At 40.2% G+C, this 25,798-nt stretch overlaps 2 protein-coding genes across 5 annotated transcripts in view; one reads left to right on the forward strand and one right to left on the reverse strand.

Annotated features, from left to right (window-relative positions):
• Positions 1-25,798, forward strand: part of HYDIN (HYDIN axonemal central pair apparatus protein) — a 409,263-nt gene that overhangs the window by 81,517 nt on the left and 301,948 nt on the right. For all 4 annotated transcript variants that reach the window (XM_051847253.3, XM_070062720.2, XM_051847256.3 and 1 more), the window contains one exon: positions 6,243-6,367. In XM_051847253.3, the coding sequence (XP_051703213.3) occupies positions 6,243-6,367 (125 nt within the window). The remainder of the gene's footprint in view (positions 1-6,242; positions 6,368-25,798) is intronic.
• Positions 14,214-14,678, reverse strand: LOC100338481 (non-histone chromosomal protein HMG-14). Its single transcript, XM_017342352.4, has one exon. It carries the CDS (start codon positions 14,661-14,663, stop codon positions 14,358-14,360), a length of 306 nt encoding a protein of 101 aa, XP_017197841.3. The 5' UTR covers positions 14,664-14,678; the 3' UTR covers positions 14,214-14,357.

The following is a 25,798-nucleotide window of genomic DNA, read 5'->3' on the forward strand; positions in this document are numbered from 1 at the left end:
ATCTTCTGATAATTATCCCCTCCAGAAACTGCACAGGACACTCTGTTGTTCCCATAGTGTTCTTCGGTTGATGTGACTGTTGTTGTTGTGTTTTTGTTGTTGTTTTTTACAGGCAGAGTTAGACAGTGAGAGAGAGAGAGACAGAGAGAAAGGTCATCCTTCCGTTGGTTCACTCCCCCCCAAATGGCTGCCACAGCCAGCGTGCTGCACCGACCCGAAGCCAGGAGCCAGGTGCTTCCTCCTGGTCTCCCATGCAGGTGCAGGGCCCAGGCACTTGGGCCATCTTCCACTGCCCTCCTGGGCCACAGCAGAGAGCTGGACTGGAAGAGGAGCAACCAGGACAGAATCCGGTGCCCTATCCGGGACTAGAACCCCGGGGTGCTGGCTCTGCAGGTGGATTATTAGCCTAGTGAGCCATGGTGCTGGCCTGGTGTGACTGTTAATAGACATGGTAGACTGGTGGACATAGTTGGAAATTTGGATTCAGAAGCCCAGGCTCTGCTTTTGGTCCTGGCATGTTTTATGTTAATATAGCTAGAAACAATATCTTCAAAGGAAATTGTTTTCAAAACATCTTTTATCTATTGAAGTTTTTTAATGGTTAAGTTCATAAAATAGGTTCATGTAAATTATAAAAAGCAGGAGGAAGAGTATATCATTATGTTCTTAGAATTGTATCTACAGGTCACAGTGAAACTGCTAAAAGCTAAAATAAGTTAAAATAATTTTTTTTAAAAATTAAACTTTATTTACACATCTGTTGCCTCCATTCGAATGTGAATATCTGAAATGCAAGGATTGTATCTATTTTCATTTGTATGTTTTCAGCATCTAGCAAAGTGTCTAGAATAAATAAGTACTCTAAATATTTATAGGATTCTTAGCCAACAGTATATCACAAAAGCAAAGCTATGACTGTAAACCTCTGCAATAATTTAAAATTTTTAAAATGCTCCAAGTACTATAAAATATGCATAATGTTTTACACTAATAAAAGGAGCTGCAATGTGTTATAAAAATATACAAAGAACGTAAACAGTTACTGTTCAACTTTATTACAGATTTGATCTAAAATTCTAGAAGGCATCAGAATGACTATAATTATTAAACAAGGATTATTTTTGTGAGGTGAAATAGAGAAGATTAAGAAATAATTTCCAAAATCTAAAATCTCAAGTTAGTAATTAGTTAAAAAATAAAGAGTATCTGAAGAAAAAATACCAATATTTGATATTTAATAAGACCAATATTTAGTCTTCTGATAAAATATTAAAGTATTTTGATGGGACATTTATAGTTCTTAAGAATAGCTTATAATTGGGCCGGCGCCGCGGCTCACTAGGCTAATCCTCCGCCTAGCGGTGCCAGCACACCGGGTTCTAGTCCTGGTCGGGGCGCCGGATTCTGTCCCGGTTGCCCCTCTTCCAGGCCAGCCCTCTGCTGTGGCCAGGGAGTGCAGTGGAGGATGGCCCAGGTGCTTGGGCCCTGCACCCCATGGGAGACCAGGAAAAGCACCTGGCTCCTGGCTCCTGCCATCGGATCAGCGCAGTGCGCCGACCGCGGCGGCCATTGGAGGGTGAACCAACGGCAAAAGGAAGACCTTTCTCTCTGTCTCTCTCTCTCACTGTCCACTCTGCCTGTCAAAAAATAAAAAAATAAAAAAATAAATAAATAAAAGCAAGAATAGCTTATAATTGATCAAATAAAACTCAATCTTTTACATAGTTGGTCTTCACAAAATCAAATCCTTTCATAGACAAGCTAATGAGGATGTGGTATCAAAACCAAACAATTTGATGGACAGAGCTAGCCTTATACTCTTGATGAATAATATCTTTTAGTTCTTTGTTAGAGAATTTTCTGATACTTGATGTTTTCTAGTCCGTTCAGCCCACTTTTACAAAAATGAAGCATAAAATCAAATTGTGGACAATGTTTAGGTAATAGAACGTAACACACTCTACCCAATTAACATCTGATTTATTGAGAAGGGTTGGGTAACTGCAATAGCAGTGGCGTTCCCAGATGATTTTTCTAACTACTGAAGTGATCTCAACCCAGCAATGAGCACAAAGACGAAGTACCCATTACCGCTCTGTGAAATTTCGATTCCTGCAGGTCCTGGAGATGGATGCTGGTGTCACTCCTCTATAGAAAATTAGCTTAGGTTTTGCTTTGTGACAATATCCAATGCCTTTCAAAACTGTTCTTTTGCTGCAAAGAACCACTTGAACAGAAAATAAAAGTATCGTATAGGATGAAAAGTACTAGGAAGAAAATACCACCGTGATGTTCCTGAAGCAGAAATCTAGACTCTTGTCCACTCTTTGGATTCTTACTGAGGCCAGAAGGAAGGAGAGTATGCTGAGACCAGGAGACTCACTGTCATCACCCATGAAGCAGATTCTTGAGATGGTAACAGTTGACTCCTGTTCTACCAAGATGTTTTAAAACATAATGAATGAATGAATACAGATGTTTCTATTTCCCTGTAAGGGTTCATTGTAATTCAGTTCTACAAGTTCTTCTGAAAGGTTCCTTTGACTAAAGAACCATACAGGGGTTGGTGAGAGACACAGAGGTGGATCTAACCATGTGGTTTCCATGTTCAAGGGTAGGCAGAGAGAACAGGAACTTGAAGGCAGGCTTCCTTCCCAGCCCCCTCACCACCCACTTGGTCAACTTCAGCCAAGTTGCCTTCCCTCTTGGAGCATCTGTTTTCTTATACACAAAATACAGATAATCCCTGCTTCCTCAGGTTTTTTCGAGAGTTCAAAGAACCAAGCTATGCAAAGCACCCAGCATAGCACTCAGCATAGAGTATCTGCCCATGAAATCTGTTTTTCATATACCCTTTACTCTGTTCTCAAAACTTGCTAGTGACTGAGAGAGGCGGTCATGAAAACTAACTGTAGTACAAGGTAAACTGTATGTAGAAAGAAGCAAAAAAGTTATGCCTCTGAGAGAAAGAGGCATGATTTATAAGAGGTAGAATCAGGACAGCTTTCTGTGATACAGGTGACCTGGGGAGGAGTGCGGCATGTGGGAAATGGTGAGTGTTCCCGTTCCACCTAGCAGTTCTGGACTGTCAGTGCTGGGGCTCAGTCTGGTTGGAAGGCAAAGCAGGTGCAATGGTGGGGGAGCCTGTGGGTGAAGAGACCAAGGCCCTCCCACCCTGTCCTATCCCAGCACTGACTTGGAGTATGACAGATATCCAGGCTATTTGGACAATGTATGTGTGTAGTCCAAATGTAGAACCTGGTCATGAACAGATTGTGTGAGACTTCAAATGCCTTGGAGTCTGAACTGCATTGCGTAGGTTATGAAAACCACTGAAGGTGTTGGAACAGGAGATTAATGTGCTATGATGAGTGTGTGTGTGTGTGTATGTGTGTGTGTGTGTTTTACAGTATCCCTAGAACAGTGTAAAGGACTGACGAGAGAGTGATAAAAAACTTATCTAAATATCCAAATTTATCCTCAGATTCATCTTCCAGTATCTAAGTGGCTACTAGTAAGGGAAAGAAAAAACAGAAATAACAAAAATAACAGTAAACACATGGATACCACTTGTTACATGCCGGGTGTTATGCTAGGCACTTCGCTTGTATCAACCCCCGCAGACCTCAGTTCCACCCCATGCAGTAGGTGCTGTCATTGCACTGATTTTACAGATGAGGAAACTGAAGGGTAAGTGACTTGCTCAAGGTCACAGCAGCACTGGTTTTGACCATATTCCATTGGCTGCAGGAGCCAGGCTGGCAAGCACCACCCCAGGTGCCTTTACAGAAATGTCCAGCGCTCACTGGAAGACGGGTACCATGGACAGCACACGGGGAAGGGGCAGAGGTGACCAAAGGAGAGAGGTGACCACAGTAGAGAGCTCCTGGTAGGAAGCACAGGAGATCCTGCACTAATAATCTCTGGTCCTGCCTAGTGCCACCCTTGCCAAAACTCTGTGCCCTCATAGCAGAAAGCTTAGGTTTTCTGAAATTTAATTCATCTAAAGGAAGATTTGATGCCTCTAAAAACTGTTGTGATAGAAGTAAATAATCAGAAACAGCTTAGCCTGCCAGATACATTGTACAACACATTACTTTGAAAAACTAGCAATTTAAAGAAGGGAAATGGACCATGAAAATAATTAAATGGGCTGGGTTTCCTATTTAGAAGGGAGAACTCTGTAAGTTATTTAAGGTACTCCATGATCAGATCCAACTTCTCTCCTCCTAATCCTTTGCAGGACAATTAAACTAAACTTTCCTGTTCCAAATACCTTGTTCCCCACAGTTTCTGCATCCCCAAATTCTATTTTCAATACACAGACCTTGTCCCCAGTTTGCTTTTCCAAATGCACTCTCTACCCTTCTCTAGCCTGCTCTCACACACCCTGGTGTGAGGATATGTCCCTCCCTCTTTCCTGTGAAACCCCAGGCTGGTGGCCTCCCTCAACTGAAGCTCCTTGCTCTTTTTTTTTTTTTTTTTTTTTTTTTTGACAAGCAGAGTTAGAGAGAGAGAGACAGAGAGAGGTCTTCCTTTCGTTGGTTCACCCCCGCCAAAAATGGCCGCTATGGTCGGCACGCTGTGCCAATCCAAAGCCAGGAGCCAGGTGCTTCCTCCTGGTCTCCCATGCGGGTGCAGGACCCAAAGACTCGGGCCACAGCAGAGGAGCTGGACTGGAAGAGGAGCAACCGGGACAGAATCCGACGCCCCAACCAGGACTAGAACCCGGAGTGCTGGCGCCGCAGGCAGAGGATTAGCCCAGTGAGCTGCGGCACGGCTGCTCCTTGCTTCTTCTAAGGCAGCCTTCTCTCTATCCTCTCATTGTGGATTTTATTTCTTTTTTTTTTAAAGGTTTATTTATTTGAAAGTCAGAATTATTACAGAGAGAAAAGGAGAGCCAGAGAGAGAGAGAGAGAGAGAGAGAGAGGTCTTCCATCCGCTGGTTCACTCCCTAATTGGCTGCAATGACTGGAGCTGCACCGATCCAAGGCCAGGAGCCAGGAGCTTCTTCTGGGTCTCCCCCGTGGGGGCAGGGGCCCAAGGACTTGAGCCATCTTCCACTGCTTTCCCAGACCAGAGCAGAGAGTTGGATTGAAAGTGGAGCAGCCAGGACTCAAACTGGTGCCCATATGGGATACCAGCACTGTAGATGGCAACTTCACCTGCTATGCCACAGCGTCGGCCCTCTTTGTGGGTTTTCACAAGTCACTCCCTCCCCAGGACTCTTTGAGCCCCAGTGGGTAATGGCTGTAGAGTAAGTAGCCAACTAACCTTGGGTGATGGCCTCATGGCTTGCAGTTCCCCTTTGCACTACCCACCTCTTTTAAATGGACTTTGTTAAACTGTCCTGGAATTACTTAGTGTGAGTATGTCATCACATTCCTTTTGGGATCCTCTTTTCCACTGTGATGCTGTCTCTCCCCTGAACTCTCCAAAACTTGATTTGTATTCCACTGAAGGCATTGTTTTTTCTGCAGATGACACTATTTGCCTACATATTTTAAGTCTGTCCCTAATGGGATCTCAGTGTGTTGAGGACAAGGTTAGATTTTATTCCTTTTTCGTCATCCTATCCCAGTGCCTGAGCGCAGCAGCTTCACCTGATGGACCTTTTTTACGGTCATTTTTAGAAGAGGGGCTGGCATCCTGGCATAGCAGGTTAAGTGTCCGCCTGCAATGCTGGCATCCCATATGGACGCTAGTTCAAGACCCAGTTGCTCTACTTCCCTGCTAATGCACCTGGAAAAGCAATGGAAGATGGCCCAAATGCTTGGGCCCTTGCACCCACATGGGAGACCCAGAAGAAGCTTCAGGCTCCTGGCTTCAGCCTGGCCTAGCCTTAGCTCTTGCAGCCAACTGGGGAGTGAACCAGCAGATGGAAGATCTCCCTCCCTCCTTCCCTCCCTCCCTCCTTCCCTCTGTGTGTGTGTGTGTGTGTGTGTGTGTGTGTTCTCTCCTCTGTAACTCTGACTGGGGGGGGGCATGAAGGGCAAGGACTCAAATCAGAATATTACTGAGTCATTTATGTTTCCCTTACACTCGCTGATCTATTACTGCTATTCTAATGTTAAAACTTAAGTTCTTTCACAGTAGGGAGGAAAGTAGGCTGCACTTCAAGGCCACAGAATTCTGGAGTTGGGCCTGAGCTGTGTGCAGAGCTAGAACCCTTGTCTCCTCCCCTCCCCGTCTCACCCTAGGCAGACATGAGCTCTGATGGAGCATCTCCATGTGTCTTGCAGGCCGTTCTCTGTAGAGCCAACTGTGGCTACTGTTAATGTGGGAGAGTCCATGCAGCTGGAAGTGGAGTTTGAGCCACAAAGCGTGGGCAATCACAGTGAAAGGCTGATCGTGCATTATGACACAGGTATGCTTTATTCTATGTGAAAGTTATACATGTTAAGAAAGATGATGTGTCACCGTCTTGGAGATCACCATGTGCAATGCAGACTCAGCCCTTACAGTATAAAAAGGACAACTCAGCCTGAGTGGGGGTAGTTCTCTCTCTTGAGGTTGCTGTATTCATACCTGAGTGTGTATTTATCCCTTCCCTTCCAGAAAATCCTGCTTTTCTGATCTTAATAAAAGAAGGAGGAGGAGAAGGAAAGACAGATCAGATGGGAAATATGATGAGGCTTAGTAGGAAATGGTTACTTGGGCTGCATTAGAGAAAGCTAAGATGCACTTGATAAAGAACCAGAGCATGAGCGCCTCCAATAGAGAAAGCACAGCGCCCAGGATAAAACTCATCTACCAAGTTCCTCAGAGTTAGAGAGTACGAAGAATATAGGGCTTAGTCACAATGATTGAGGTTATTTACATGTAAATGGAAACTTGAAGTTAGCAACCCCATGGGTTTTCCATTTGATTTATTGCTTAATTTATCTAGCATTTAAAAAATTTAAATCCACATTTGAGTGTCCTTTTATGTGCATGTTTACTAATCTAGGTAAGATCTGGTAAATACTTAGCACATGCAAATATCTTACATAACATTGCACATGAAGGTAGGATGGTGCCTGTTGCCACTAGCATTTTCTTGGAGGCCGTACCGTGTGTACTCATGAAAATTATACATTGTTTTTGCAAATTTTTAAATTATGTTTGTGTAGACAGCACATACATTATGCTGTCTCCAAGCTTGGTTTTCAGATTAATGTGTTACTACTGCCATTTATTATTTCATGATTCTTCTCATTTCTTTCTCACTTCTTTTTATCCACTTATATTGGTTGACCCAGATTATCTGGAGAAAGGCATTGTCAGGAGAAAAGAAGTGCATAGTCCGTGTAAGGGCTCTAAATGACATCTGCGTCACAGTTCAGGGTGGCCGACTTTGTGTATATGTATCTGTGCAGCCTTGCCTGAGGTTCTGTGTGTAAGTGGTCCTGGTTCTGCATTGCCCAGCATAATCCTAGCACAGGACCTGAGGCACAGTCCATTTATGTCTTATGTACTAATGTTTTCCGTAAGTCACTGGTTGCTAGCAAGAGAAAACTTATTTGAACTAGCAAAAGGGGGAACTTTCGGTCATGTAACCAAATGTAAAAACATAGCTCGTAGCACACCAACACTTTTCCAAGGTAGTTTTGCTGTTTTACATTCCCAAGAAAGGGTGTGAGTTCATTCCCAAGAAAGGGTATAAGTTCCAGTCACTTCATATCCTCATTTAGTATTGTTTTATTAGTTTTAGACGTACTAGTGATACAAAGTGATGTGTAACAGTGGTTTAATTCTCACTTCCTTAATGATTTGTGATGTTCAACACCTTTTCATGTGCTAGTCATATATATCTGTTGTTAAGTGTTTATTCAAGACTTCATATGAATGTTTTCATAGAGTGTATATATATTTTTATGACTTGATTATTTTACTCAATGTATATTTTTTAAGATTTATCCATGTTGTTGTATGTGTAAATAATTCCCTTTTTATTGCTGAATAGTGCTGCACTGTGTGGTTCTAAATAATTTATCCATTCTCCTGTCACTGTGAATTTCCATTGTTTGAAGTAAACTTTTTTTTTTTTTTTTTTGACAGGCAGAGTGGACAGTGAGAGAGAGAGAGACAGAGAGAAAGGTCTTCCTTTTGCCATTGGTTCACCCTCCAATGGCTGCCGTGGCCGGCGTGCTGCAGCCAGCGCACCACGCTGATCCGATGGCAGGAGCCAGGTACTTCTCCTGGTCTCCCATGGGGTGCAGGGCCCAAGCACTTGGGCCATCCTCCACTGCACTCCCAGGCCACAGCAGAGAGCTGGCCTGGAAGAGGGGCAACCGGGACAGAATCCGGCGCCCCGACCGGGACTAGAACCTGGTACACCGGCGCCGCAAGGCGGAGGATTAGCCTAGTGAGCCGCGGTGCCTGAAGTAAAGCTTTAATAATTATTCTTATCTATACTCCTGTGGATGGGTGGTCTTTCTACTTTTTACTTGTTGAACATTATGGTTTGTGCTGTGTTGAGGCTATGATTATAAAGTAAACTGAAAGTATGTCGTGAAAATTAAAGGGAAAAAAATGAAAGGAGGGAAAGAAGGGGGATTGAGAGAGAGTGGGAGGGAGAGAGGGAAATATGATTATCTTCTTAGAATTGTATCTATGATATCTTTTCTGTTTATATTAAAATTTTAAAAAGATGTACAAGGAAAAAGAATAATCATTCTTATGCAGGTTTTATGTGCTTGTACATAGGCACACATCTTTATTTAAGTTGGGTGAATATTTAGAAATAGAATTTCAGGGGCCAGTGGCATAACTGGCATAACTGCCTGCTGTACCAGTAGCCCAAATAGGCACTGGTTCAAGTCCCAGCCACTCCACTTCCAATCCAGCTCCCTGCTAATGGGCCTGGGAAAGCAGCAGTAGATGGCCCAAGTCCCTGGGTCCCTGATGAAGCTCCTGGCTCTGGCCTGGCTAGGCCCCAGCTGTTGCATCCATTTGGGGAGTGAGATGAGTAGATGGAAGATCTCTCTCTCTCTCTCTCTCTCTCTCTCTCTCTCTCTCCCTCCCTCCCTCCCTCCCTCACTCCCTCCCCCTCTCTCCCTCTCTTCCCCACCCCTCTCTCCCTCCCTCCCTCCCCCCTTCTTCCCTCTCTCCTTCTAACTCTGCCTTTCATATAAATAAAGTAAATCTTTAAAGAAAAAAAAAGAAATAGAATTTTAAATTTTTTTGTATCAAGATATACTTATCTTTGCTGGTTCACTCCCCAGTTGGCCACAACAGCCAGCAGTGGGCCAGGCCAAATCCAGGAGCCAGGAGCTTCTTCCAGGACTCCCACTTGGTGCCAGGGGCCCAAACACTTGAGCCATCTTCCACTGCTTTTCCCAAGCCATTAGCAGGAAGCTGGATTGGAAGAGGAGCTGATGAGACACAAACCAGCACCCATATTGGATGCCAGCCTCACAGGTGGTGGCTTTATCCACTATGCCACAGTGATGGCCCCTTTATGTACTGCTTAAAGCACCCTCATATTCCTAGATTTCTAAGACTTTTAATCTTGAATGAGCATTGAATTTTCTCATACATTTTCCACATTCTTCTGACATGGCAGTTGTTTTCAAATGCTAAATTCCTGCTACATTCTGGGATAAACTCAAGTTTTAAGTTATCATTTTAATAGATTACTAGATTAGATTTGCTAATATTCTGTTTGAGAATTTGGCACTCAATTTCATGTGAAAATTTGGCCAAAAATTTCTTTTCACATAATAGCCTTATTAAGTTTTGTTCTAACAAAAAATTATTCTCATCAAACAAGGGATTATTCTCTTCTTTTATTCTTTGGAAATTTTTTTTAAATATTCTTGTTATTTTTCAAGCCATCTGCCCAACCTAGCTTTCTTTTTTTAAGGAATATAGGTTTTTAATTTTCTTTAAGGTTTATTATTTATTTATAAGTCAGAGTTACAGACTGAGTGTGACAGAGAGACAGAGACAAAGGCAGAGAGATCTTCCATCCACTGGTTCTCTCCCCAGATGGCCACAATAGCTGGGGCTGGACCAGGCCAAAGCCAGGAGCCAGGAGCTTCATCTGAGTCTCCCACATGGGTGGCAGAGACTCAAGTACTTGGGTCTCCTGATGTTTTTTCCAGGCCATTAACAGGAAAATTGGAAGTGGAGTAGCCAAGACAGGAACTGGCACTCACATGGGCCTCACAGGTGATGACTTCGTCGGCCACCAATTTTGATCCAGTTTCTTACATTGTTTTTCAGTTATTTTTTTCTACTTAATCTAAAACCTTAAATTTGTCAACGTAAAATTTTTCAGAGTAACCATTCAGAATCTTTTGTGATGTCTGTAGGATCTTCAGTGATATCTCCTCTTTCATTATTGATACTGGTAATTTGGACCCCTTCATGTGTTTTGTTAATCTGTATTATTAGGACATTTTTAGTTACTTCCTTCATAGAACCACCTTTTAGTTAATTTTCTTTATGCTTTTTTTCTTTTCAGTTTTGTTAAATCTGCTGTTTGTGATTTCACTGCTCTACTTCTTCAGGTTTGACGTCTTCTAAATCTTAGAGAAATGCTTAGAGCATTCATATTAAACCTTTCTTATATGATATACACACTTAAGACAACAAATTTTCCTCTACAGCTTACCTTATCTTTTGCCCAAATATTTTTCATATTTCATTTTCATTAACACTTAATTGAAAATACTTTAGAATTTCCGTTTTTATTACTTCTTTGATCTTAGGCTATTTGGAAATGTGTTGAGTGGTATTCAAACACTTGGGAGTTTTCTGATTATCTTTTTGTTACAGATTTCTAGCTTAATTTCACAAATGAAATAAATCCTGTATGATTTCAGGCATAGAAATCAGTTGATACTAACATTATGGCCCAGAATATGGTATACTAAATGTGCCCTGCGTACTTGAAAAGGGTAAAATTTCCACAGATGTCAAATAGGTTAAGTTTGTTAATAATCACAGTGCTCAACCTCTATCTCTAACAAATTTTATAGCCTTGTCTTTATCAGTTATTTGGAAGAAGTTATTAAACCCCACAGCTGTGATTATGAACTTGCTTTTTCTATTTTTTGGATGCTAACAGATTTTTGTATTTTTTTTTTTTTGAGGCATGACAGTTGATGTATTGCATTTTGGATTTCTATAGCTTTCTGTTGAATTGTCCATTTTATCATTATGAAGCATCTCTTAATCATTAGTAAGATTTCTGACATTAAAGGCTGGGTGGTCTGATATTTGTATAGTATAGCAGCTTTCTTTTACTTAGTGTGGACGTAATACATTCTGTTCATCCTGATACTTTCAGCCTTTTTGTGTTCTCATATTTAAAGTGTGATGTGTGCAAATGCCACCCTTGGTTGTTCTATAATCCAATCTGGAGATATTTATCTTTTAATTTTACTATTCTGTCTTTTTATGTTGAGTGCAATTACTGAGATATTTGGGTTTCAATCTTCTGCTTGACTCTTAAGTAATTGTTACTATTATAGGGAAATCACTAGCTGAATGTCAACCAAAATCTTTGTGTTATTAGAGTTAATAAAGTCAGAGAAATATGAGTGTTAATAAACTCCATCTGTGATACATTTCTTTCATCTGGATTCCCATGTCTTTGTGAGAAATCATTTTTGTTTATGTCTATGTATCAAAAAATAAAAAAGAAATGTGGGCTTAGAATTGTTTTGGATTACCATATCACAAGATGTTAAACCAGCAATTTGAAAATGAATGAATGAGTCATAGTGAATCATTTTACTCTTGCTAAAATAATAATTGTTGGGAAATATTTTAAATAATACTTACTTTATTTTTGTCCCATCCTTTTTAATATTTTGGGCATATTTTTAATACATTTGACATAGGAATGGAACACTCTAGTGTGTGGGTATAATTTGTAAGTAAGCACATCTACACATGTTGGGGTATAATTTCAAAAATGTTTATTTTGTTGGGTTTGAAGATCACCTGGCTTAGAGCGCTCATAATCAATAGAGTCAAAACCTGTGAAAATACATCAGTGATAATCTGATCCAGTGCTTAGATATTACAGACAAGTAACTGAAGCCCTAAGAAATTAGGTGGCTGAAGACACTGTGGCAAAAAATGACCTACATGAAATATCTCTGTGAGTGAGATCCCGGTGGAAAGAAGGGGCCATCAAAGGAGACACCTTTCTCTGAAGGGAGGAGAGAACTTCCACTTTGCTTATGGCCCTGTCTAGCAACTATCAGAGTTTGTGGACTCAAGAGGCTTCCATAGCCCTGGCAGCTCATGATAAGAGCCTCAGGTGATTACTGACGTCAATTGTTACATCAACAACAGGAGTCACTGTGCACTTGCTCCCCACATAGGACCTCTGTCCTTAATGCGTTATACTATGAGAATGGTGCCGGCGCCACGGCTCAATAGGCTAATCCTCCACCTAGCGGCGCCGGCACACCAGGTTCTAGTCCCGGTCGGGGCGCCGGATTCTGTCCCGGTTGCCCCTCTTCCAGGCCAGCTCTCTGCTGTGGCCTGGGAGTGCAGTGGAGGATGGCCCAAGTGCCTGGGCCCTGCACCCCATGGGAGACCAGGAGAAGCACCTGGCTCCTGCCTTCGGATCAGCGTGGCGCGCCGGCCGCGGCTGCCATTGGAGGGTGAACCAACGGCAAAGGAAGACCTTTCTCTCTGTCTCTCTCTCTCTCACTGTCCACTCTGACTGTCAAAAAAAAAAAAAAAAAAGAATTAATGGTAAAGCTAGTCTTCAAACAGTACTTTATACTTTGTGTGTCTGTGTGGATACAAACTATCGAAATCTTTACTTAGTATAAAGTTGATCTTCTGTATATAAAGATAATTAAAAATGAATCTTAATGAAGAATAGGATGAGAGAAGGAGTAGGAGGTGGGATGATTTGGGGGTGGGAGGGTAGGTCTCGGGGGAAGAACCTCTATAATCCAAAAGTTGTACTTATGAAATTTATATTTATTAAATAAAAGGTTTCTATAAAAAATAAAAAAAGAAATTAGCTGACTGGCCTAAGGTCACATAAGTAGTCCAGAGTCCATTAAAACCCACGCTTATTCTCTTGGCTCCTACAAGCACTCTTTCCACCATCACAATGTCTTCCTAATCTCTTTTATTACTGCATATCTATTTTTAATTCCTTAATTCATTTGAAATGCCAGCTACATGCTACAAGTGGCCCTTGATCTGGATTTCACTTGTGTTCAAGAATTTGGAGTATGCCTGTACTTATAGTCCTGTGCTAAACCATGTTCAATATGTGTATTAAAATTTAATCATTCATGGAGAAATTGGTTCCCACACCCTGAGGTTCTGGTGTCAACTTTGGTGGATGGGTAGTCATTTTCTGAAGATTGCATGCAGAGGTAAACTCTCTGGGATTTTTCATTACAAGAAACAAACTGCTAATAAGAATGTGCCTCCATCTTTGTTGATACTCCTGAGTGAGAAGTTATCAATAATATTTCTTTTTTATTAATATAAAGAAAACAGATTTTATGCATTCCATAGGTACAGTTCCAAGAAGACAACCACACTTCCCTCATTCCCCTGCTTCCCCTCTAATCCCCCTACCTACCTTCCTTTTCTTCATTAGTTTTTTTTTTCATAATTGAGATTTTATTGGTGTTGAGAATCAGCACACACATTTTAATTTGTACACAATTCTTAACATACGTACCAAAAATCTAAAAAGCCATGAATTGTCATTCTTTTTTTTAAAAGTTATTCCAGTGACTTTCCAGCTTCAAATTTGGAGGCAACTCTTCCTTAAGAGGCTATCAAGTACAAGTATCTTCAAATGCTGCTGTTACATAAATCCCACCCATTCACAATATAATAGCATATACATGACACTCAAATTTTCAATCTTTCACGGCACATTAACAAAATCATTAGGAAAACTGGACTACCACAACCGAAGATGTTACAGAGTGCACATGGTTCTGACAGAACAAGGAGTGGTTTTCTGTAGAAAACAATTCTACAAAACACGGGAGAAGTAACTGAAAATATTCAAGACAGATTAAATGCACAATTGAGACTCCAAATCGCCATTTAGTATGCGCTGTACTGTAGGATATAAAAACCACCCCCACCTATGGAATGTTAAGCTGACACCCAAGACAGTCAAAGCCTCCCAGAATTCAATATGCCACTATTTTCTGGTTGTACCAAAAAATAAACAACCAGCAAATGATTTCACCTCTTAAAAAAAATCATTTACACTTAAAAAATGGGATGAGGTGGGCTTCCCTCCTTCTTAAAAATGTTTCTAGAGCTACTAAAAAACTTGCATTTACAAAATAGTTGATAAAAATATTCCTCTGGATTGTACAAGAAGGGAGACAGGGAGCACTGCTAACACATGGTGTATGGTATTAATCGGACTTGGCTTCTTTCTCTTCTGCTTCATCAGAGGCTGGACTCTCCTCGTTTTTCGTTTCTCCGTTTTCTGCAGGCAGGTCTTCTTTAGCTTCTTGGTTAGCCACCTCGGCCTGTTTTCCCTTTGCTCCTCTCTTCCCCTTTGCTTGCACTTTCTTGTCTGATGACTTATCCTTCCCGGCGGCCTTCTTGGGCTTCGCTTCCACCTTCGCGGGGGCCGGCTTCGCCGACAAGCGCGCCGACCTCCTCTTGGGCTCCTCCTTGGCCGCCCCCTCGGCAGAGCTGACCTTCCTCTTGGGCATCCTGGCGGCGCAGAGGGCGCGTGCCGGGTGCCTGCGGGCCGCGGCGCGCCGAGAGCCTTCGCGGAGCTGGGCTGCCTGGCCGCTGCCGCTGCTCCCGCCGCCCGAGCTGCTGGGACCTGCTCTTCATTAGTTTTTGCAAAGACATAATTTTAACCTGCTCTATATGCACAGGCTTAATTCACCACTAATCATAATATTCAAAAGTAAAAAGTAGGAAGACCACAGTTCCACAGGAGTATAAACAAGGGCTAAAAATGACATTCATATCCCAAAATGTCCGTTGCATCCCATATACACTTTTTGGTATTCTATATTAATTGCCACATTTCAGAGAAAGCATGATATTTGTCTTTTTGAGAATGGCTTATTTCAATAAGAATAATGGCTTTCAGTTGTATCCATTTTGTTGCAAAAGGAAAGATTTCATTCTTTATGACTGGATAGTATTCTGTAGTGTACATTTTCTTTAGTCATCAGTTGATGGACATCTGGATTGATTCCATTTCTTAGCTATTGTGAACTGAGCTGCAATAAAGATTGGTGTTCAAATACTCTTTCATATGCTGATTTCATTTCATGTGGGCAAATTCCCAGGAGTGGGATGGCTGGGTCATATGGTAGATCTATTTTCAAATCTCTGAGAAGTCTCCATATTGTCTTCTATAATGACTGTGCTAGTTTATATTTCTACCAATAGTGGATTAGGGTGCCTTTTTCCCCACAAACTCACCAGAATTTATTGTTTTTTGATTTTTGGATGATACCCATTCTAGCTTGGGTGAGGCAATACCTCACTATGACTTTTATTTGCATTTCTCTTATGGATAGTGATTTTGTTTTGGTTATAACTGCCCTATAATATGTCTTGAAGTCTCATATTATGAGGCCTCTGGCTTTGTTTTTGATTTGCTTTAGCTATTTGGGGTCTCTTGTGTTCCACATGAATTTTAGCTTCAGTTTTTCTAGATCTGAGAAGAATGTCCTTGGTATTTTTATCAGGATTGCATTGAACCTGTAAATTGTTTTTGGAAGAATGGACATTTTGGTGATATTCTTCTAATCCATGGAAGATTTTTCCATTTTTGGATCTTTTTCTATTTCTTTCTTTAATATTTTGTAATTTTCATTGTAGAGATCTTTCACATGCTTGGTTAAATTTATTCCAAGGCATTTAAGTTTTTTTAGTAGCTATTATGAATGGTACTGCTCTTACCAGTTCTTTCTCAGTCATTTTTTGTATATACAAAGGCTATTTAAACTTTACCAAATTCTCTTTTGAGTTTTAGTAGTCTCAGTGGAGTCTTGGTTCCCCTGTATATAGAATCATGTCATCAGCAAGCAGGGATAATTTGACTTCCTCCTTCTCAATTTGTATTGCTTTGATTTCTTCTTCCTGTCTAATGGCTCTGGCTAAAACTTTGAGAACTCTAGTGAATAGCAATGATGAAAGTGGGCATGCTTGTCTGGTTTTTAGATCTTAGTGGAAATGCTTCCAACTTTTCCTCCTTCAATATGACACTGGCTGTGGGGTTATCATATATTGCCTTGACTGTGTTGAGGAATATTCCTTCTATACCCAATTTTCTTAAGGTTTTTATCATGGAAGGCTGTTGTATTTTATCGAATGCTTTCTCTGCATCTATTGAGATAAGCATTTGGTTTGTATTCTTCAGTTTGTTAATGCGATATATCATATTTATTGATTTGCATATATTAAACCATCCCTGCATACCAGGGAGAAATCCCACTTGGTCTGGATGAATGATCTTTCTCTTGTGTTGTTGGATTCAATTAGCTAGTATGTAGTTGAGGATTTTTACATCTATGTTAATCAGGGATATTGGTCTATAGTTCCCTTTCTCTGTTATATCTTTTTCTGGTTTAAGAATGAAGGTGATACTGACCTCATAGAAGGAATTTGGGAGGATTCCCTCCCTTTGAATTGTTTTGAATATCTTAAGAAGAATTTAAATTAGTTCTTTTTTAAAAGTTTGGTAGAATTCAGCAGTGAAGCTCTATGATCCTGGGCCTTTGTTTGTTGGAAGCATCTTTATTACTGATTCAATCTCCGTGTTGGTTATTGGTCTATTTAGTTTTCTGTGTCTTCATGACTCAGTTTTAGTAGATTGTGTGTGTTCCGGAATCTGTTTCTTCTAGATTTTTCAATTTATCGACATATTATTGTTTGTAGTAATTATTGAAGATTCTTTTTACTTCTGTGGTACACATTGTTACATCTGCTTTTTCATCTCTGATTTTATTGACTTGGATTTTCTTCTTTCTTTGGTTAGTTGGGCCAGTAATGTATCAATTTTGTTTATTTTGTAAATCCAACTCTTTGCTTCACTGATCTTTTATATCTTTTTGTTTCAATTTTTAAATTTATTTCCTAATTTAATTTTTTCCCTCCTACTAATTTGGGGTTTGGTTTGTTGTTGATTTTCATTGTCTTTGTGATAGATCTTTTATTTGATGCCTTTCCAATTTCTTGATGTAGGCACTAATTGCTATAAGCGTCCATTTTAACACTGCCTTTTGTTGTATTCCATAAGTTTTGATGTACTGTATTGTCATCTTCATTTGTTTCCAGAAATTTTTTGATTCCCCTTTTCATTTCTTCTATGACCCACTGTTCATTCAAGAGCATGTTGTTCAGTCTCCGTGTATTTACTTATTTTCTAGAGTTTCCTAATTTGTTAGTTTCTAGCTTCAGTCCATTGTGATCAGAAAATATACATGAATTTGCTGAGATATGATCTATCCTAGAAAAAGTTCCATACACTGATGTAAAGAATGTGTATTCTGCAGCAATGGAATGAATGTTCTATAGGTATCAATTAGGTCCATTTATTCAATTGTGTATTTAGCTCTGTTGTTTCTGTATTGATTTTCTATCTAGTTGATCTGTCCATTGATGAAAGTGAGATGTTGAAGTCCCTCATTGTTATTTTTTTTGAGATTCATTTTTATTTATTTGAGAGTTAACAGAGAGAGGCAGAGACACAGAGAGAAGTCTTCCATCCGCTGGTTCACTCCCCAAATGGCTGCGATGGCTAGAGTTGAACTGATCCAAAGTCAGGAGCTAGGAGCTTCTTTCTGGGTCTCCCATGTGGGTGCAGGGGCCCAATCACTTGGGCCATATTATACTGCTCTTCCCTGCCATAGCAGAGAGCTAGATCAGAAGAGGAGCAACCGGGACTATAAATGGTGCCCATATGGTATGCTGACGCTTCAAGCCAGGGCTGTAACCCGCTGTGCTGGGGTGAGGGGGGCATTGTTATTGAAGTGGAATCTATGCCCCCCCCTTTAGGTCCATTAACATTTGTTTTATTTAGCTAGGCACCCTGGCATTGGGTGAATATACATTTACAATAGTTACATCTGCCTGTTGAATTGATCCCTTAACCATGACATAATGCACTTCATGGTCTCTTTTAACAGTTTGTATGTTAAAGTCCATTTTGTCTGATATTAGGATGGCTACTCACTAGCTTTTGCTTTTCATTAGCATGGAATATTTTTTTCCATCCTCTCACTTTCAGTTTGTGTGTCTTTGTTGGTGAGGTATGTTTCTTGTAAGAAGCAAATAGATGGGTCTGTGTCTTTTTTTTTTTAAGATTTATTTATTTATTTCAAAGTTATAGAGAGAGAGGAGGAGAGGCAGAGAGAGAGAGAGAGATGTCTTCTGTCCGCTGGTTCACTCCCCAAGCAGCTGCAATGGCCAGAGCTGTACCGATCTGAAGCCAACAGCCAGGAGCTTCTTCCAGGTCTCCCAAGCAGGTGCAGGGGCCCAAGGACTTGAGCAATCTTCTACTGCTTTCCCAGGCCACAGCAGAGAGCTAAATCGGAAATGGAGCAGCCAGGACTTGAACTGGCACCCACATGGGATACCAGCACTGTAGGCGGCAGCTTTACCCACTATGCCACAGCACCAGCCCCAGTCTGTATCTTTTTTTTTTTTTTTTTTGACAGGCAGAGTGGACAGTGAGAGAGAGACAGGTGAGAAAGGTCTTCCTTTTGCCGTTGGTTCACCCTCTAATGGCCGCCGCGGCTGGCACGCTGCAGCCGGTGCACCGCGCTGATCCGATGGCAGGAGCCAGGTACTTATCCTGGTCTCCCATGAGGTGCAGGGCCCAAGCACTTGGGCCATCCTCCACTGCACTCCCGGGCCACAGCAGAGAGCTGGCCTGGAAGAGGGGCAACTGGGACAGAATCCAGCGCCCCGACCGGGACTAGAACCCGGTGTGCCGGCGCCGCAAGGCGGAGGATTAGCCTAGTGAGCCGCAGCACCAGCCCCCAGTCTGTATCTTTTAATTGGAGAATTTAGGCCACTTACACTCAATGTTATTATTGCTAAGTAATGACTTGGTCCTATAATTTTCCATAGGATTTCTATTGTTTGATTTGTATTTCTGTTGTACTTTTAGCAGGAGTTTTTCTGCCTTTACCATCTTTCATAAGGATGACTGTTCTCTGTTTCTGTGTGTAGCACACCATTATCCTTAATTTTCACTTGTAGGGCTAGACAAATTCAATTTCTGGTTTTTTTGGAAGGTTTTTATTTCACTTTTGTTTATACATGAGAACTTTGCTGGGTAGAGTATCCAAGATTGACAGTTTTTTGTTTTAGGGCTTGGGCTGTGTCCCTCCATTCTTTCCTGGCCTGTAGTGTTTGTGATGAGAAATCAGCTGTTAGCCTAATTGGGGATCATCTGAAGGTAATCTGGCATTTCTCCTGTGCACAGTTTAGAATCTTTGTTTTACTGCTGAAAGTTTGACTGTAATGTGTTTCTGATCACATCTATTAGTTCAGTGTGCTTCGTGTACTTGAAAGTCCCTTTCTCCAAATTAGGCAAGTTTTCTGCTGTTATTTTGCTTAATAGACTTTTTAATCCATTCTGTCTTTCTATACCTTCAGGAATTCCTGAGAGAGATGTGATTGGTTGCTTGATAATATCCCATAAATCTTGAGCACCATTTTTAGGTTTTTCTAATTTCTTTTCTTTTCTTTTTTTTTGACTGAGATATTTCCAAGGATTTGTCCTCTAGCTGAGATATTCTTTATTCTGCCTCACCAAGTCTGTTGTTGAGGCTTTCCACTGTATTTCCTATCTGACATATTGAATTCATCATTTATAGTATTTCAGTTTGATTTCTCTGCAGTATCTCTATCTCTCAGCATTAACTAACTGGCATTAAGATGGCACTTTTCCCCTATTGGTATTTGTTGGGGGAGAGGGGGAATAGATGAGCTTTTCTTTTACTGGATTGATGAGAACCCTGTTCCCTTCTCCGGCCAGACTCAAACTGGCGTGGACCACAAGGTTCTCCCTCAGGCAATATCGCCAATAGCACATGGGTTGCCTTAGTCTGCTCTCACCTCACTCTCAGCAGCTGGCATCTGCTCCACTCCCCAGCTGCTGGAGTCACAGGAGGTATCTCCACCCTCTGCTGTGTGTTTGTACTGTCCACACGTCTCTCTTCTTCCTGTAGAATTTCCACTGCGAACTTCTCTCCAACTCTTCCCCTGGTAGTATACTTCCTCCACTTTTCTTCTGTTATCTTCCCCTGGTCAAAATCAGCACGTCTTTTCCCTATTTGGCCATCTTGGAATCCCCTCAATAAATTAATCATTCTGCTGGTGCAGCATAGCGCTCAGGTCTATGGACGCCACTGTTCCTCAGGCAGGATCCAGGCATTGATGGGCGGGTAAAGGGACCCAGTGGGGCCCTCAATCACATTCCTAGCAGTTGTGTCTGTGCCTTCTGTTTCTGCTCCCCCTCCCCAGATATATTGTTGATTGAATGCAGCTAGGAGATTTCTTTGCCTTCTTAACAACCATAGTCAGGTACAGTGCTCCAGCAGTTATGGTGGTTGAGTACAAAACTTCACCAATATCTAATAATTTACCCTTTAATGTGTTCCTGAACCAGAATTCTTCCCTTGTGTCCCCAGCTTATCCTTCTCCCTGTGGGTGCTGGTGAATAGTAAAATCAGATTTATTTAGGCAATTGATTTTACCCCAGAAATAATTTATTTACCTTTTACTTACAGTCTAAAACAAAGAAAGAGCTGAAGTAATGTGATACCTTTTACATGTTCATCCCCCTGGAAGATATTAAGGATATGACTATTTGAGGCTACACTGATGGCAACAAAACAAAAAACAGAATAATACCCCAGTTCTATCATTTCAGTATCCTGAGAAGTGAAAACACTATTTGACTCATAAGAGACAAATGGTCAACTGCTCAAGTCTTGCACTTTGCAACTAGAAATCCAAAGTTTCAAGAAGATATTAGTATTCAAATCAGATTTTTTTTTTTTAAAAAAAAGACATTCTTATTGAACCTTTTGTCACTTGAATGTGTACTAGGAACAGGAATGAGTACAGCCATTTTTTTTAGTGCCTGCTAAGGTTGCTGTCACCTTAGAGGTGACATTAACCACTGGCATAAACAGGAAATGGATATACTTATTCAGCATTTTTTAAAGTAATCTCTCCACACTGAGGAGGAGATATTTCAATTCAGGAGTCAGAAGTTGGCAAGTAGGCATTTTTTCCCCAAAGGAGTGCTGATGTATTGCTACTAAATAGATAAGCAATCACAGTATTAGTACTTCACAGGCAGTTTTATGGTCATTTATGTATTTTACTCTTAGTAAACTTCTGAAACCATAAAGTTTTTTTTTTTCTCATAAAGACCAATAGGGAATATCAAAATATAATATAGTAAGTAATTGAGCGAGTTATGGTACTTTGCAGTTGAAACTGCTAAATATCTATCTAAATGTATCTATGCAAAGTCACCCTCATCAACTGTTTCTCAATTGTGTGATTATTATTATATGAAATCTAAAAAACCATAATTATTGCAAAAGAAGCAAATATTTTAACATGGCTTTAGAGGCAGTGGAAACTTTCCCTGACATGACGTTTTTTTCTTTTCCTTCCCAGTGTATAGCTCAGAATAAGGGGAGTGTAGAATAATCCTGGTTGTCCAGGACTGTTTAAGGAGATGGGCTGAGGTTTCCATAAACCACCTGTCAAGAGAGAACTCTCGGTCCTAGGTGTTAGTGTTTAAAGGAACATTAGAGGATTTGTTTAACTCCTTTCCTTTTAGAGATGAATAAACTATGCCCAGAGCTGTTAAATGACTTCACACCTAAGTAGAGCCGGTGCTTGAACCCAGGTCTCCCAGACGCACTTCCTGCAGGTCCTGCGCTGCTTTCTGTGCGCAGTCAGTGGTACCTGTTCTGGTGTTGCCACTGGTAACACTGTGTGAACTCAGTCAAGTTGAATAACTTCAGTGTCCTGAACAAAGAATGAGCTCTTGCAAGGAAGTTTGGTTTAGCCATTCACTACTATGGCGAATTTTAAAAAAAAATTATTTACTTATTTGAAAGACATAATTACAGAACGAGAAGGAGAGACTGAGAGAGATCTTCCACCTGCTCATTCACTCCCCAAATGGTCACAATAGCCAGGGTTGGACCAGGCCAAAGCCAAGAGCCAGGAGCTTCCTCTGGGTCTCCCACATGGGTGCAGGAGCCCAAGGACTTGGGCCATCTTCTGCTGCTTTCCCAAGTGTATTGGCAGGGAGCTGGATTGGAAGTGGAGCAGCCAGGACTTGAACCAGTGCCATATGGGAAGCGGGCCTGGCGGGCAGCAGCTTTGCCTCCTATACCAGAACGTTGGCCCCACTACTGTAGTGAATTTGACTCTGCTATGACCCAGGAATGAAAACATTGTTTCCATCAGAAGTTCCCTGGAGAATCTGTGACTTCATGCTGTATTTTACCTCATGCCCTCTGTTGTCTGAAAGTACTGAAACCACAGTTTGGAATGTAGTATGTATACAGCTAGCTTCACATTTTTTTTTGTAAAATTAGTTTGTTCACAGTTGCTATTACTTGATTGATAGCAGCAAAACTGGCAAAAGGTAATGAGACCTTCCACAAAATGTATCTTTACCAGGACGTAATAAATGACTGTAGCTAACCTCATCTACCACGATTGCAGCATTCAGCTTCAGAAACCGAAAAGGAGACAAAGTGAGAACAGGAGCTTCTAGGGCACTGAAATGCTGGTATGGAGGCACTGCATCCTGGGCATCCGTGGTTGGAGTGGCACTTCTGTCGCTCCTCTGAGAAACCCTTTTCAAGATTGTCTTTCCACAAGTGGGTGTGAATTCCAAGTACTTCAGCAGCCTTGGGGATAAGAGAAGAGTTATTGCTTCCTCTGCTTTGTGGATATGATGGTTTTTGGAAGATAGTGGTGATATTAAATGGCTCTCCAAAAAAAAAAAAAAAGTAGAAGTAGCTACACTTCTTGAAGGAACACTTTTGCAACTCCAATTGATGACATAGTCTCTCTGACCTCTAGATTTGGGCGATTGTTTTAGGGTCTTTTTTTCCTTTAATTATTTTTAGTCAATGAAATATTTAAAATAATCATAAAAGCACAGCATCTGTTATGTTTAACATACCTCAAGTTGTGTGCCATACATATTTCTTTCAGAGGTTTTAATTTTTGGATAAGTAAAGTTAGATTTGATGCCATTTAGTTATCCTTTCCTAATCTAATTCCCATATCTTATTCCTTAGAGGAGCTGAGTTGGATGCATTTTAAAAATACTGTTCTTACAAATTTACTTGTCCATAACAATATATTTATATTATAATCTCAAGAGTTTTAGATTTCACATAAATGGTATCATCTTTTACGTACCATTTTTCCAACTTTCTTTTTTTCATTCATCATTATGTTTTGAAGACTTAAATATGTAGGTGCACATTGCTCTAATTCATTTTGATGAATGTACCACATTCCAGTAAGTGAAGTGACTACCACTTATCCACTCTCCTACTGAGTACTGAGGCGATTCCCGGTTTGTTTGTTTTTGTTTGTTTGTTTTTTTTTTTTTTTTTTTTTTTTTTTTTTTTTTTTTGCTATTACCAACACTTCTACATTAAACATTTTTGTGAATTGTCTTCTTTGTGGCACGCTGTGAGATTTTCCCATTGGGAAAATACCTACAAGTGCGCTTGCTGAGTCTTAGAGCAATCTTGTCCTGAACTTCACTGGATGTCAATTGGGTGTACCAATTTATACTTCCACCAGCTGTACATGAAAGTTTTTCTTTTTCCATAACCTCACCAATATATTGCCCAAATGATATTGTCGAGCTGATTTTTGTTTGCTAATCTGAGACTTATGAAATGATATCTTGGTTTTTTTTTTTAATTACTAGAACTATCTAGCAGTATTACAAGTTTATGGGAATCCCTACAACTCCTTTTTTACATTAAAGCTTCTGCATGGGTTGTGCATTGCTATGCTCAGAAATTAAACCAATGTTTTGAAAGTAGATATTGAAAGGTCTTGCTTCCATCCTGTCCCATTTACCCTATGCCATTCCCATTTTGTTAGTTTCTTGTGATTTTATACAAATAGATGCAAATATGAATGCATATTCTTATTTTTTCATCCTTACACAAAAATGACATTATATATAAATTGTTCTACATCTTGCTTTCTCCACTTATGTGCATCTGGGAGATCTTTCCTTGTCACTCACTGGGAATTTTTTTTTTCACACCTTCACGGTATTCCACATTTAGATAAAGTACAGGTTGTTAGCCAGCCTTCTCTTGGTGGATACTTTGACTTTTCCCACTCTATTGTAAGTAAGAATAATTTATTAAATTTACATTAAATGCATGCTCTGGCTCACGTATAGGATAAATTCCTAGAAGTGAGGCTAGAGAATGATGAGTAGCTTTGTCATTTTGATAGATGTTTTGATCTGTGCAACCAGATTTGTCCCATGAGGTTGGGAAGAGTGGTGCCATTTTCTGTTCCCACAGCAAATGTGTGCGACTGCCTTTTCCCCCACATTCTTGACAACAAGTTATGTTCTGAAACTTTTCTGACGTAAGGGGGAGTGACTTGTGTCTTTGTCTGCATTTCTTTTGTTATGAGTGAAGTTGAGCATGGTTTCATACAGATAGGGCCCCTTTAGATTTCTCTTTTTCCCTGCAGAATTATTCTATTGGATTGTCTTTTTGAGTTCTCAGAGTTATTTATTTATATATTTGTGTATTTAACCCCTTTTTCTTGGATAGGAATCGTAAATATTTTCTCCAATATTTTTTCTCTTGTTCTTTTGCTTATGGAGTTCTTTGGCATGCAGAATTTCCTTTTTAATTTTTATTTAAAATTAAATTTTATGTTTAAAATGTCTTCTTTGGAGGAATCTGGATTTAGAGTCATAGCTATAAAATTTTCCTCTCTGTTAAGTTATGAAGAAGTTCTCCTGTATATTTTTCTACTTTCATGGTTTCAAACTGAATATTTGAATATTTGATTCACTTGACATTTGGTTTGATGTAGGACAGGAGATATATTTTTCCATGAAGCTACAAAGATGTCTGAACACTCACTTTATTTTTCACAAAGTTCATCTTCACACCAATGATGCAGGTGCTGCCTTTATAATATATTAAATTGCTGTTTGTACAAGGGCTTTTCAGAAAGTTCATGAACATATTATGAAAAAGCTATGCATGGATTTTATTTTTTTGCACCAAAAATTTATCTTTTAATTCCATTTTCCATGAGCTTTTTGAAGTACCCTTGCATTGATCTGTTCTGATCAGTATTCTATTGGTCTGTCGCTTTATGCCCTGGTATTACACTGTTTTAATTACTAAGACTTTATATTTTAATACCATCAGTTTCTTTTTTTAATGAGGTTTACAAAGATTTATTAGAGTCAAAGACCTCCAGCCAGAGCAGCATGGAGGGGGGCTTCCAGGAGAGGAAAAAACCCAAAAGGCCCTGTAGTATTCAGGGTTTTAAGTACCATCTTGGGGACCAAACCCTCAGTTTCTATTTTATGACTTTTTAAAAATGTGTTTTTAATTTTGTCACACTCTTTACAGCATCAATGTCATCTCAGTTTTCTCCTTACATTTATTGCTACATTCATAGATTTCCTATTAGTAAGCCATCATTGCATTTCTGAAATAAACTCTACTTGGTTATGAAGTACCATTCTCTTAAAGTGGTGATATATTATGATTGACAATTATTTAATTAGGATTTTTACATTGATTTTTCAGCAGAACAG

This window comes from Oryctolagus cuniculus, chromosome 18 (genome assembly GCF_051225735.1).
Source record: "Oryctolagus cuniculus isolate XC-2025 breed Fujian yellow rabbit chromosome 18, ASM5122573v1, whole genome shotgun sequence".
Taxonomy (NCBI): Eukaryota; Metazoa; Chordata; class Mammalia; order Lagomorpha; family Leporidae; genus Oryctolagus; species Oryctolagus cuniculus.